We start from the raw sequence: 13,141 nt of genomic DNA, 5'->3' as shown, positions 1-13,141 counted from the left end.
TCCGTCATCCCCTTTTCATATTACATAAAGTATGATGGGAAGTTTCAGCTTCAGCACTGGGAAATCCGTAAAAAAATTACAAGGATTTAAAATTTAAATAGTCAAAAATTACACGTGTAGGTACCTATACCTAGTTACCTAGTTCCGGTTAGGTCTGTTTGGCGCATCGGCCACGCATTCTGGCAGTCGGCGCCGGCCAATCAACTTTGCAAGGTCAAGTTTCGTTGAATAGCTGTTTTTAGACCCCGAAGCTCGTTCGTGCAGTTTTACGAGATTTAGTCTAATACCTTTTAAACGAGCAATTCTTGTTTATTTATATATTTATTTATTTATTTATATATATATATATATATTTCGGGGATCTCGGAAACGGCTCTAACGATTTCGATGAAATTTGCTATATGGGGGTTTTCGGGGGCGAAAAATCGATCTAGCCCTAAAACGAAACGCGCATTTTCGAGTTTTTATATATTTCCGAGCGAAGCTCGGTCACCCAGATAGTCTTGAAATGGCGAGGTTACGTCAAAATTATTGTTAAGAATACATAGATAACTAGGTAAAAAAAAGTTATAAAATAATATGCAGCAGATCACTGGTCACTCTTCTTCGATATGCATATTTATGGCTCCGATGGCATACATATTAGCTTTCATAGGTAAAAAAACACATTAAGTATTGGTTGGTAACCGTATTCACATGATTATTTGTCAAAGTAAAAAATTACAGTAACCTAATCCAAGTGGGAAGTGGCACCGCCCCAAAATCGGCCCACGATATCACGCGATGGGCGTGCCTAAGTACCGTGACTTCACTAAAACTTTACGACAGCTTGTCACGTATGACATACAAAAAATAGGCCAGGATTAAAGAAAAAGGACTAAATGAAGCATCAAACTTTTGGTTTATTTTTGGAATATAACCCTAATGGAAGCATTGGACTGTTATGAGCATTGGACATCGAGCATGACAGAACACATTTGTACTTGTAGTTATGTGCAGGCTTATTCCGCACGAATGCACCTGTTAGGTCGTGTAACGAATCGTATGTTGCTGTACGAGTAGGCACGCTTAAAAAACACGTGTAAGGTTTCCCGCTTCTTTGCAGGAGCTTACGTCGCACCTTATTAACTAATACTTTTAAGTTATTCAAGATATTTTGGGCCGCATATTGTATATGATTATCTGAGTCTGACCTAGCATTGATACTATCTTTACAGGTGTATTAGGTGATGTGAAGACAGAATTTGCGATCGGCGATGACCAGGCCGGCTTACTGCAGACAGTGTTCGTGGTGGCGTATATGGTGTTCGCGCCTATCTTCGGGTACCTGGGAGACCGGTACTCGAGAAGATGGATCATGGCGGGCGGAGTCGCGCTATGGAGTCTTACCACATTCGTGGGGTCGTTCTTCACGGTAAGTTATCTAGGGAATGAAATGAAATCAGGATAATATTTTTTTACTGAATACCTCTTTACCATTAAGGAAAAAACCGTAATATACTTTTAAAGAATAATTTCAGATTTCAGTTAGGTCAGATATTCGATTGATCAAACTTATGTGGGTGGTGGAAATGTGTCCTTAGAGTATACGAAAACGGAAACCAGTAATATCAATTGCGCGCCAACACTTTAGCCAAGGAGGAAATTAAACTTGGTGGGGTTTTCCCGCATAGTTTACCTACCATCACCAAGTGGTTTTGGCTAAAAATTAGGGTGAGGTAGTAGCAGTTCGGATGAAAGAAAACGGCTCATAAATTAGCAGCGCTTCAATTAGTCTGGTATCATGAGTTTATTACTATTTTGTGAAGAGTTGCTGCGTGTAACCAGTTTACCTACTACTTACCTATCTTCTGACAGTTCTGATACAAACTTCACCGCTTCCAGAATTTCGGCATGTTCGCGTTCTTCCGCGGCCTGGTCGGTATCGGCGAGGCGTCCTACTCCACCATCGCACCGACCATCATCAGCGACCTGTTCGTCGGCAACGTGCGCTCCAAGATGCTGGCCTTCTTCTACTTCGCCATACCCGTTGGCAGGTAAATAAACTCACCTTTTTTATACGACGATAGTTGCATATAAGCCCTTCTGCCAGATGGTAAACTATATGAATACTTTCAACACCACGCACGGGTATTAAATTAAAAGAACGTTACCTACTTCTCCTTCAAAGTTTTATGAGGATTACGTTACGTAAGCTGCAGGTTTTTGTTTCATTTAAAGTGGTTGAATCGTCTTATGTATACCCGCCTACTGTACACAGCTTGACTGATTCATTTATGTTTGAATATAAGCCATAATGCTGTTGTTACTATGAATCCGCCCAAGAATACGCTAGGTAGCATTCTGGACCAGTTTTTGCAGATTATGATTATTCAGTTCCAAAGACAGTTGGGAATGTTCTCGTAGGCAGCTGAATATAAAAACAATACCGGCCGGATATCGGTTCAGAATTGATATACCTATGTACATACAGGTAGACAAAAAATATCCGTTGCTACGTGAGTTCTATTTATATTTGTTTATGTTATCTTCGTTTGGCGAAGTTTGCTTTACCCTTGCCGTGGTCGTACGATGATAAGGGCGGACATTCGCCAATCCGTGCCAAGTATGGAGATAGCATACCAGCAAGATCCAGGCGATTGCCGCTCTCGCTTTGTACGTAGACTGTATGTCAATAAGATTGATATTATCCTACATCGTACACGCTTCACTTAATATCAATTAGCGTACTTTGGTGAATGTTCCGATACGATATAATGTTGTTGTTCCAGACGTAGATAATCAGATGTTAACGCCACGAAAAACTACAATGATAGGTACTATAACAATAGCGGTATTTTTTTCCCTACGAACAATTTCCTTACCTAACTGAAAGAAATTCGCCTTACATTTAACTACCCTCTTCTTGTCTTTTTGGGAAGGTACACTTGCCCCTACTGACTATTAAATTAAAATGTATCTAACCTATTGTAATGAGATACCTATTGTAATGAGATAGATAGGACATACCATATAATAATTTTGACATTTTGTTACAAACCTATTTAGGTACTCTCTCTCTCCGGACGGTCCCTCATGTCTGAGGATCGTGGTCAGTATCAGCTATTAGGTAGGTGGTATTTAGGTACTAATGAAATCCATTTCGATTCCATGACGACGATAACCCGATGTTTACTTTATTTATTAGTGTCCTTTTATTTCGGTTCTGTTATGTCTAAAAACCCTCAACCCTCTGAAACAATATCCATAAATAAACATAAGAATCACTAAGGCTAAAATTAAAGCTCATATCAGACGGACGTTGACTTATTAGTAGGAAGAATTATAAGCTTGTTATCTCGTGTATTTTTTAGAGCCAGACGTATTTAAGCGCCGTTAAGGCGGCGGTTTTATCCATACAACATCATCTGCGCGGTATAAAACCACGGTTTCATTAGTTAGCTTAGATTTTTAGTTTTAAACAGTACATATGTGACGTTCCACGGCAAAAGGTACCTTATGGCACTTGGCGCTTACGTCGCATAGCGCCGCAATAATAATAGCGCGCGGCGGCGGAGCGACGTTCATAATAGCGTAAGCACCAAGGGCCATAAGGTACCTTTATCCGTGGGACGTCACATATTTGTATTTTATTAAGATGTATTTACACGAAATGTCTCGTATTCCAGCGGGCTCGGTTACATAGTGGGGTCCGTGGCAGGCGCGGCGGCGCACAACTGGCGATGGGGGCTCCGGGTGACGCCGCTCCTGGGCGCGGTCGCCGTGGCGCTCATCGCGTGGGTCATGACGGACCCCGAGCGCGGCCAGGCCGAGGACAGCCACATCAAGGCCACGTCCTACAGGGCTGATATACGCTCGCTTGTTAAGAAGTAAGTATCTGCACCTATGTATAATTCTTACAGGAGTTACAGGTCAACATCACAGTTTCAGTATCAGAATAGCGTTGAGTCTTTCCGAAATAGGCGTATGATATAGGTAGATAATACAAAGATTGTCACGTTTACGAATGGCCAGACGACTCGACCTCAATTTGCTAAAAGAAAGAACGTCCAGCACGTCTATATTGGTTTTGGAAACGGATTTACGAGTACAAGTTATAAAATAAGTACCTTAATGTGCTCACGTAAAAACGACTCATAGATCTAGTTATGAGACCAGACCGCTACGCAAACGTGGGCGGAAAGTTGACAAAAAATTGCTTTTATGTGTCATCAATTGGTCGTGCAGAAGTTTATCATGTTAATGTTAATATAGCAAAAGCTACTTAAATTATCTGACGTGTCAATTATGGCTATTGAAGTACGTAAGAATAACCCCCTAGCCTTTATTTGGCTTGTCAATACTAAACGTTAGAATTCAAGGTGTGGGTGAATAGTCTGATAAATTGAATTGGATCACTTTGACCCTCACAATGTCAATTATATTAAATACCTATTAGATCTCGTAATGGACAATAATTAAATATGTGTAGGTAGACGTACTGTACATACTCGTAGTTATACCTAGTACGGTATTTTTATCAGTAGATACGTTTCGCATGTCCGGTCGAATTCTGATCAAGGGATTTCAAAACTTCTTCGCCACACTTCGTTTATTGGCTTTCGGTTCCAGGACTCGCCTTCTTTACGCTGCTTGCAACTTTTATTGGCAATCTTATCTTAGAATAAATTTAAAAGTGGAAAAATTACTGTCTTGGGTGAGACTGAACTCACGGCCTCTGGATATACACATCATCGCAAACGTTTGTCGACGTTTGACGTGTTAAATTAAAATCTTAGGTTGACGTTCAGTTTGAAAAGCTTTGCAATAACCGTTGTGATCGCCATTCCAGTCCGTCGTTCATGCTGTCAACGTTAGCGTTCACGTGCGTCGCGTTCGTGACGGGGGCCCTCGCGTGGTGGGGCCCGCAGTTCATTTTCCTCGGGCTCACGCTGCAACCGAACATGCAAGACATTACTCTAGAGAGGTGAGTTATATGCAATGATATTATATAACCATAGATAGGTTATACTCATACTTGAGGAGCACAAACAATACTTCCATATTTATTTCTGTGCCTACGAAGAAATCTGTTATTTTTGATTAGTTTTCTCATTACAACCATCTTTGTCACAGTCGTTGTTAAACATAAGGTCGTCTCTTTCTCTTTCGGTGTGCGGGAGCTCGTTAGCACGTGCACATTTCTCGCTTGTCCAGCCGCGTCTAAAGGAAACTTGTCCAATTTGTCACAAGTTAAGCGCTTCAATTTTGGAACGCCTAAATCTTGAGTTATAAATCATTGGTTATATATGTATAATGTTTCATTGATGCCGTTGGCATACGAATATGTATATAGTAAATTCGGCCGCAGGGGGAAGGGTTGAACTTCGTCCTAATTAAACTAAAACCTTTTGTCAAACTCAAAAAACATAGGTACAGTCACGCTCCGCGATTGTTACGCCATTTAGGGTTCTAGCTAAATTGGACATTTCAAAGCGTAAATACCAGTTTACCTAGGACCCGTGTGGCGACTGTAAATTTCACGACAATTTTACAGGTTACAGTCGAGTAGCTCAATTCAGTGAGATATTTAGTTAAAAATCTGAAACTGTAGAAATCTTAGGCAGATATTTTTTCAAGCTACATATTTATGAGGAGATATGTATCTTCTGGCTAAGTTCATTCTTAGCTACATAATCTACAATAGGGATGTTGACACATGTTGAATTTTATAACAAAATCTAGTAAAATATATAGCAAACGAGCAATTTATCACAATAATGTGGATATTAAAAAAATATTGAAAAATTACAAAAATACAGGACCTGAAAGTTTCAAAATTTAAGTTTTTTTTTAACTTCCAAAAACGATAAAAGTAAGGGTACCATTCGATTCCTTACATTTCACCAAAAAAAATATTGTATAGCAACTATATACATAAACGCAATATTTCACCGACAAAAACGCAATTTTCTTGTTTTGTCCATACTACAACGTGGGCGATGACGTCACGGCCTCTGGCCGTTTTGTATAGGGCGTTTCGCGAGTGAAGTGCGACTGTCGGACTTTGACTACAATTTCTGACTTTTGTGTTACTTTAATGCAATGGGTCCCATATAGACATTTGATCCTAAAAACAAACCCGATCGATTGATACCATAAAAAAAATTAGTTATGTAGCCTATTAGCCTGCCAAGCTATAATCGATAATTTGTGACGGCAGCGTGTCGTACAAGTTCGGTCTAGTGGGCATGTTCGCGGGCGCGCTGGGCGTGCCGCTGGGCTCGGCGCTGGCGCAGCGCCTGCGCACTCGCGCGCAGGACTCGGACCCGCTCACCGATCGATTGATACCATAAAAAAAAATTAGTCATGTAGCCTATTAGCCTGCCAAGCTATAATCGATAATTTGTGACGGCAGCGTGTCGTACAAGTTCGGTCTAGTGGGCATGTTCGCGGGCGCGCTGGGCGTGCCGCTGGGCTCGGCGCTGGCGCAGCGCCTGCGCACTCGTGCGCAGGACTCGGACCCGCTCATCTGCGGGTTCGCGCTGCTCGCCTCCGCGCCGCTCGTGTACCTCGCGCTGGTGAGCGTGAGCGCGCACAAGACCACCACATACCTGCTCATGTTCCTGGGCATGGCCACGCTCAACCTGACGTGGTCCATCGTGGCCGATATTATATTGGTGAGCGTTTTCTGACTTTAACTTAGGGGTTTCTGCTACTTCTATAAGTTGTTTTGAATGACACGCGTTGTATTATTTGGTAAACAGGCTTGTAACAAAAAATTCTACAAAATTACTTTTCGTCTATATCAGGACAATGTTGTGTGAAATCGTTGATTATCGACGTCGAATCGTTGATGAAATGATGACGTATCGATTGACGGTCGGATGGTTAATAAAACCGCGTTATTTACGCCATTTATATTACCAATATCTGGGTGACTGACCGAGCTTCGCTCGGAAAACATATAATAATTTGGAAATGCGCGTTTTCCTAGAGATAAGACCTAGCTAGATCGATTTTTCGCTCCCGAAAACCCCCATATAGCAAATTTCATCGAAATCGTTAGAGCCGTTTCCGAGATCCCCGAAATATATATATATATATAAATAAACAAGAATTGCTCGTTTAAAGGTACATATTAGATAGATAGATTAAAAAAATGAAAATCGTGGTTAGAAGTCTATTTACCATGTTAAATAATATACAAAACCGTTTTCATACAATGCATTAGTAGCAGAAATCCCACTAGACTTGCATATGCATGCGGGCGCTAAGTTTCGTATGGTGCAAGCATTTAAAGCAGAAATCGTCCACCGGCCTTGTACGTCAAGAAAAATATTCCAATGAATACGATTAGTATTATTTCATGACCCCATCGTCATCCATGCGCTGTTTACAGAGAATGCCGCTTATAAATAATTATAATTTTATTTTATTTATAAGATCGTATATTTTCACCACATGATATTGTGACTAAAGCATAAATATGACTATGTATTATAATTCAATTTTAATATTTATTAATAAACACGATGGTGGCATGTATGCTATCGAACTATAAATTTGAATATGTGATATGGCAGGGCTTTTGAACAATACGTTCAAGATATTTATTGTTATACAATAAACTAGTATGTTCAAAAGCCGCGTTAAATATTTAGTACATTGTTTTTGCGACTTATTAAAACTTCCAGAAAAATCTCGAGGCCAAAAGCTGTATTATAGAAATATGTCCTTTTCTATAAAATAAAAAAAAATAGCCATCGTAAATTAAATAAGTCCGGTCCGGATCGGGAGCCAACAATTATCAAACTATACTTGGTGAAGCAGATCTTGTCAGTAGAAAAAGGCGGCAAATTTGAAAAATAGGCGTGAAGAGTTATCGTCCCATAGAAAATTTGAATTTCGCGCCTTTTTTACTGACAAGATTTGCTTGACCAGCTATAAACAAGTCGCAAAAGTAACGTACCACCAACACGGGGCTGTAACCACCCGTGCCCCGGCATGTGTTGACCTCGCCCATAGACTAGGAATCCTCTAGACTGAGTTTAGAGCAATTATTTAATGAAACCGATGCTGCCAAAAATACGGGGGTACGGGGGGACGAGGTGAGCGAATTCCGTGCCGTGATTGGTCCGTTCAAAGACACGGACCAATCACGGCACGGGATTGACTCGAAGATGGAGTAAAATTACCGTATAAGGGTAACATTCCATTTCTGACCGTAGCTGCACTACTGGTACTGAACGCGTCGCTGTTACTGTCAATTTCCATAATAAAATGAACAGTAGTGCAGCTGCGGTTGGAAATGGACAGTCATCTTAAGTGGCATAGGGGGTAGCGTTACTATGCTCAGTCTAGAGGATGTTTTGTCTGTGACCTCGCCATATTGCACGAAGGGTGTCGCTAATCTTCGGCGGGATCACGATGATGTCGGGGCTGCTGGGCGTGCCGCTGGGCGCGTGGCTGGGCGCGGCGCTGGTGAAGCGCTACCCGCGCTCGCACGCCGTCATCTGCGGCCTCGGCCTCCTCATCTCCGCGCCGGCCATGACCCTAGGCCTCGTCCTCTGCGAACACTATTTCTACGGACCATTCGTCGCCATGTTTATCGGCGAGATCTTCTTGAATCTCAACTGGGCAATAGTGGCCGATATGTCGCTGGTAAGCTTGGCTTCTCGTCCGCTCGGTGGGCCCGAATGGTGCCCTTGTTTTACTAATGTCGCGATTGTCACCTGACGGTTTGATGAAGAGCCCGATGAGTAACGATTGCCCTCGTTAAATAAAACGGAATACATATTATTAAAATAAGTATATATAAAAAATACTGAAAAAACAGTGCCCGTAGGCCCGACTCTGGCCCGTATTGTCATTTTATCAGCCGCAGAACATTATATTCATAAAATGTATATACTGCTGCTGTCTTCTTAAGGGGCCCACTGATTAACAGTTCGCCGGACGATATCGGCCTGTCATTTAGAACGAAAAGTTGACAGTTCCGAAAAACTGTCCCCTTTACTAACATCTGTTCAATTTTGTCTCTTTCTAACAAACAGAAATTTCAAAATGACAGAGACAAAAATATTATCAATCGATTGTTAAATTTGATAAAACGTTTATGAATAAGGCCTATAGTCGCTACTTTTTAACCGACTTCATAATACCTAATGTTATTCGACGTCCTATAAATTGATATCAATTGTCAGGTGTCAGTTGCCCAATTAGTAAAATAAAGACTACATTTGGATGCCTATCACATTTTGGTTGTTTTGAGTTTGTAGTGTAGTAATTTAGTTGGAGTCGTGGTAAATGGGTGCATGAAGTAAATATGTGTAGTGTATGGGGTTTCTATATGTATACTTGTAATTTATTTGCTTTGGGTTGCATGCGTAAAATTGAATCAGTCACTCATTAAAAGCCGTACCGGCTCACTGTTGCCCGGTTGTGATGATCTAGTGATATATATCAATATTAATCATTTAGATAGTTATATTCATTGGAATATTTTTCTATAACAGAACAGACAACAGGGCTGAGTGGACTGATTTCAATTTATTCAAAAATAGTGACATCTATTGGCGAATGCTGGCACTACATACGCAGCTTGCTTGCGTTTTGCATGTTTGATATTAGTAATGTTGACCATGTTACATAGATGGCGCTGATGTCAAAGCTTGTGAATAGAATTCGTGATACATAAATAACATAATATATGCAAATTATTATTAGCTACTCATAAAGATAACGTTTTCGTGAAGTCATTCTTTAGTTTAGATAACTTAGAATGATCAATCTCGATATAAGTACGAGTAAAACACCCTTCTTACATCAGATGAGAAAATTGTATGCATGAACAAAGGAAATAGGTACAGTCAGCAGTAGAACTTGCTAAGCGGACCAGGTGTTCAAAATGATCTTGACGTTACTTTATTGTTAAGAGAATAAGAGCGTGTCAATGTAATTTTGAGCACCTGGCCCGCTTAGCAACTTCTGCTGCTGAGTGTACTAATTGAGTAATTGTTTTGCCCTGTAGTACGTACTAGCCGCCCCTTTCTCAGCACCCATCATAATGCCGCATCTAAAATCTGGCTGCCCTAAGCCCAGGCCTTAAAGTGTAATTCTATGGAACTTAGTATGTAAACAAGAGTCACTAGTAAATTCATCATTCAGAGCATAGAGAAAAAAAAAAAACATAGATTGCTCACTCCATACATCAGTTTTGGTACCAAAAAGACTATTAATTTCAGTGTCTACATCTAGCATCGAGTAGCGGAACTATCAGTACTGCTACTTGACAATAGATGTAGCACCGACCGGAAAGTCTTATGCTCAACAACATAAGACTTTCCGGTACCAAAACTTATGTATGGAGTGAGCACTCTTGTCTTACTATATTTCTCTATGTTCAGAGGCTATTTCAATATGACGGTTTGTTTACTAGTTCCATAGAATGACACTTTAGGGCAAATCCGCCGCTGAGTTTAGTAGGTATACGTGTGTTTCATTTCTTTAAAACATGTGCGAAACTGACCGTTACATTATGTTTTCAGTATGTCGTGGTGCCTCCACGGCGGTCTACCGCTGAAGCGTTCCAGATCCTGATATCACACATGTTTGGGGATGCGGGCAGTCCCTATTTAGTTGGAGTGGTAAGCCTCATTGTTAACGCTCAAAATAATATTATTAATTGCTAAACGATTTCCAGGAAGACAGTTTTTGCCGAGTTCACGGGAATTGCAGCCCAATTTAAATTATTTTTTAAACTTGTACCGCGTGAATCAGTACATCCATAAATCTTTTGAACGATTCTACGGCTTTTTTACTTAAGTGTATTGTGGTGTCAAATGTCTGGACTCTGGATCGCATAAGAGCATTAAAATGGGTTGCTATAACATTATATTATGATAGTTTATTGGAACCTTAGTTCTTGCTTGTAGTTCGTACTAAATAGTTGACAGAAATGAAATATTGTCTTATACACATATATCTATGCGTATCAGTATGATGAGATTAATCGGGTATTTTATCATTTCGTTCCCAGGCCGGACGACCCGCTAGTCGGTCGTCGGGGATTTATATTATAAAGCTGTAGTACCACGATCCCGACTATATGACGACATTTTTGTGGCCTGGCGCGGATGTCTTGTTTGGCTGGGTGGCGATGAATGTGTTAAAGTGGTTAAAGGTAATTTTATTTCATTTCAGATATCGGAATCATTGAAAAAATCATTAGGCACAATGCCACAAGAGTCCCCGAGCACTAGCGTACAGTTCAGGGCGTTGCAGTACGCGCTGTTCGTTACGTGTTTCGTGGAAGTCATCGGAGGAGTGTTCTTTCTACTGACCTCCATTTACATCGTCAGGGACAAGTTAAAAGTCGACAGAGCGATCGCTGGTGAGTTAAGAATTCATATCTAATGTGCAGTTTGTTTGATTTTGAGACGTAGTTTGCAGTATGAATGAATTCAAGTAGCCATTGACGCTTTTGTTTTTTTTTTCTATTAGAAATACAAGTGTTACCTACTTGCCTAACCGCATTAAGACAAGACAATAAAACATTCCATAGTTTTTTGCTATATATTGTCTTCCAAGAAGGTCGCAGTTTTTCTTAGGGCCAGTACACACGTTGCAGTTCCCATACAAATTGCAATCGGGTTGCAGTCCGGTCTGTATCGGCCCTTAGTCGCATTGAGACAAAACGAGACTAAATCTTTGGTTTCCTCCGATAGCGGTGCCGTCATATAGCGGCCGTCTCCATACAAATACTACGACATCCATATTTAGCCGTATTATTTAGTATGGAGACGGCCGCTATATGACGGCACCGCTATCGTAGGAAAACCGATCTTAACAAAAAGAATGATATATGTATAGTTAAATTTTTGTGTTATGTAACGTGTATGTAACTTATGTTTATTTTACGTTTTGTTGTGAGTCTATCTTTCACATTGTTTCAGTTGCTTCAAAAATAGTTTAGCGTAGTGGTGAGTTGATCAACTCATTAGATCGCTTTTTGTGCACGAGTTCGCTGTGTTACCTACTGTTATGTCTCTTTGTGACTATTCCTTTTATTACTTGTACTTTCTTATAATAAAATAACTTTTACAGTACATATGGTGCTACTTTCCCGCACTAGTGCGTAAAATAGCCCTATTCGTGTGTATGTCAAAAGTTTAAAAGGCCATAAGTATGTACTGTAAAACGTTGTACGATACACGTGCGAATAGGTAATTCGCAACTCGTGTACATACAATACATCGCCACTCGTTTCGAATTTCCTCTTTTCCGCACTTGTATCGTAAATAACTATATATGTTTCCAATTAAATCGGGGATGGCTCTATCCACAGCAGATTTCTTTATTAATTCTATTAGGAGTAACCTTCTGTATATATAACAACTGTAATCTGACCCTATTCACTCAAATAAATAATTTATGATTTTTTTTATAGGAAATATTTCTTCCATAAGGTTTGTATATTTCAAAAGTGTATTTCTTTTTGCAGAAGCCGAAGCCCAAAGTGCGGAGCCCTCACATAGCAACGCCCAAGAACACGCGGCAGGGGAATAGTTTAATTCCTAAGGCCCACTTGCACCATCCCACTAACCCGGGGTTAAGCGGTTAAACCATTAATCCACTGGCAAATTGTACTGGGAACCATGGTAACTCCACGTTTAATCGGTTAACCCTGGGTTAGTGGAATGGTGCAAGTTCAACTAAGTGACCTTAAGACATTGAATTAGATCTGTGAGTATACTCGTACTGATTGTGAGAAGCCGTGCATTACTCACTGAGGCGCTTGAAATCAAAGTTTGATTTTGCCGTTGTAAAGACTGATTTGTTTGGTATTTTGAATAGGCAAAATACGGTGGTGTGACTAGTGTGAGATATTGTAATATATAATTATGTAGGTTCAAATAGGCATCACAAGATCTACTCTAGATAATGATCTACTTATAAAGCGCATTTGTTGCAAAAGAGGGACTGGATGTAAAAGAGATGATATTAGAATCAACATATTCAATGACATGTATTGATTCTGAAGTAATTGAAGACTTGTTCATGATTTTGTCGTTGGTAAATAATTACCTCATTTGTAATTTAATAATAGTTTGATTATTCCATATTGTCAATGTTAAATTTGCAATTATTATGTTCCTAA

The 13,141-nt window shown here is 40.2% G+C and overlaps 1 protein-coding gene across 2 annotated transcripts in view; it reads left to right on the top strand.

Moving 5' to 3' along the window:
• LOC134652972 (protein spinster) overlaps positions 1-13,035 on the top strand; it is a 43,133-nt gene extending 30,098 nt beyond the window's left edge. Inside the window, exons 2-10 of one of the 2 annotated variants that reach the window (XM_063508230.1) lie at positions 1,218-1,414; positions 1,885-2,036; positions 3,669-3,869; positions 4,832-4,966; positions 8,382-8,643; positions 10,530-10,628; positions 11,185-11,374; positions 12,485-12,562; positions 12,701-13,035. In XM_063508230.1, coding sequence (XP_063364300.1) covers positions 1,218-1,414; positions 1,885-2,036; positions 3,669-3,869; positions 4,832-4,966; positions 8,382-8,643; positions 10,530-10,628; positions 11,185-11,374; positions 12,485-12,549 — 1,301 coding nt within the window. In that variant the 3' untranslated portion in view covers positions 12,550-12,562; positions 12,701-13,035. Of the gene's footprint in view, positions 1-1,217; positions 1,415-1,884; positions 2,037-3,668; positions 3,870-4,831; positions 4,967-8,381; positions 8,644-10,529; positions 10,629-11,184; positions 11,375-11,936; positions 11,964-12,484; positions 12,563-12,700 lie in introns of those variants that run through there. The other variant, XM_063508231.1, reaches the window with a different exon arrangement.
• The last annotated feature ends 106 nt before the right edge of the window (positions 13,036-13,141 follow it).

Source organism: Cydia amplana, chromosome 12 (assembly GCF_948474715.1).
Source record: "Cydia amplana chromosome 12, ilCydAmpl1.1, whole genome shotgun sequence".
Taxonomy (NCBI): domain Eukaryota; kingdom Metazoa; phylum Arthropoda; class Insecta; order Lepidoptera; family Tortricidae; genus Cydia; species Cydia amplana.
Note: the sequence above shows the minus strand (reverse complement) of the source record. Positions and strands in the feature narration are given on the sequence as shown.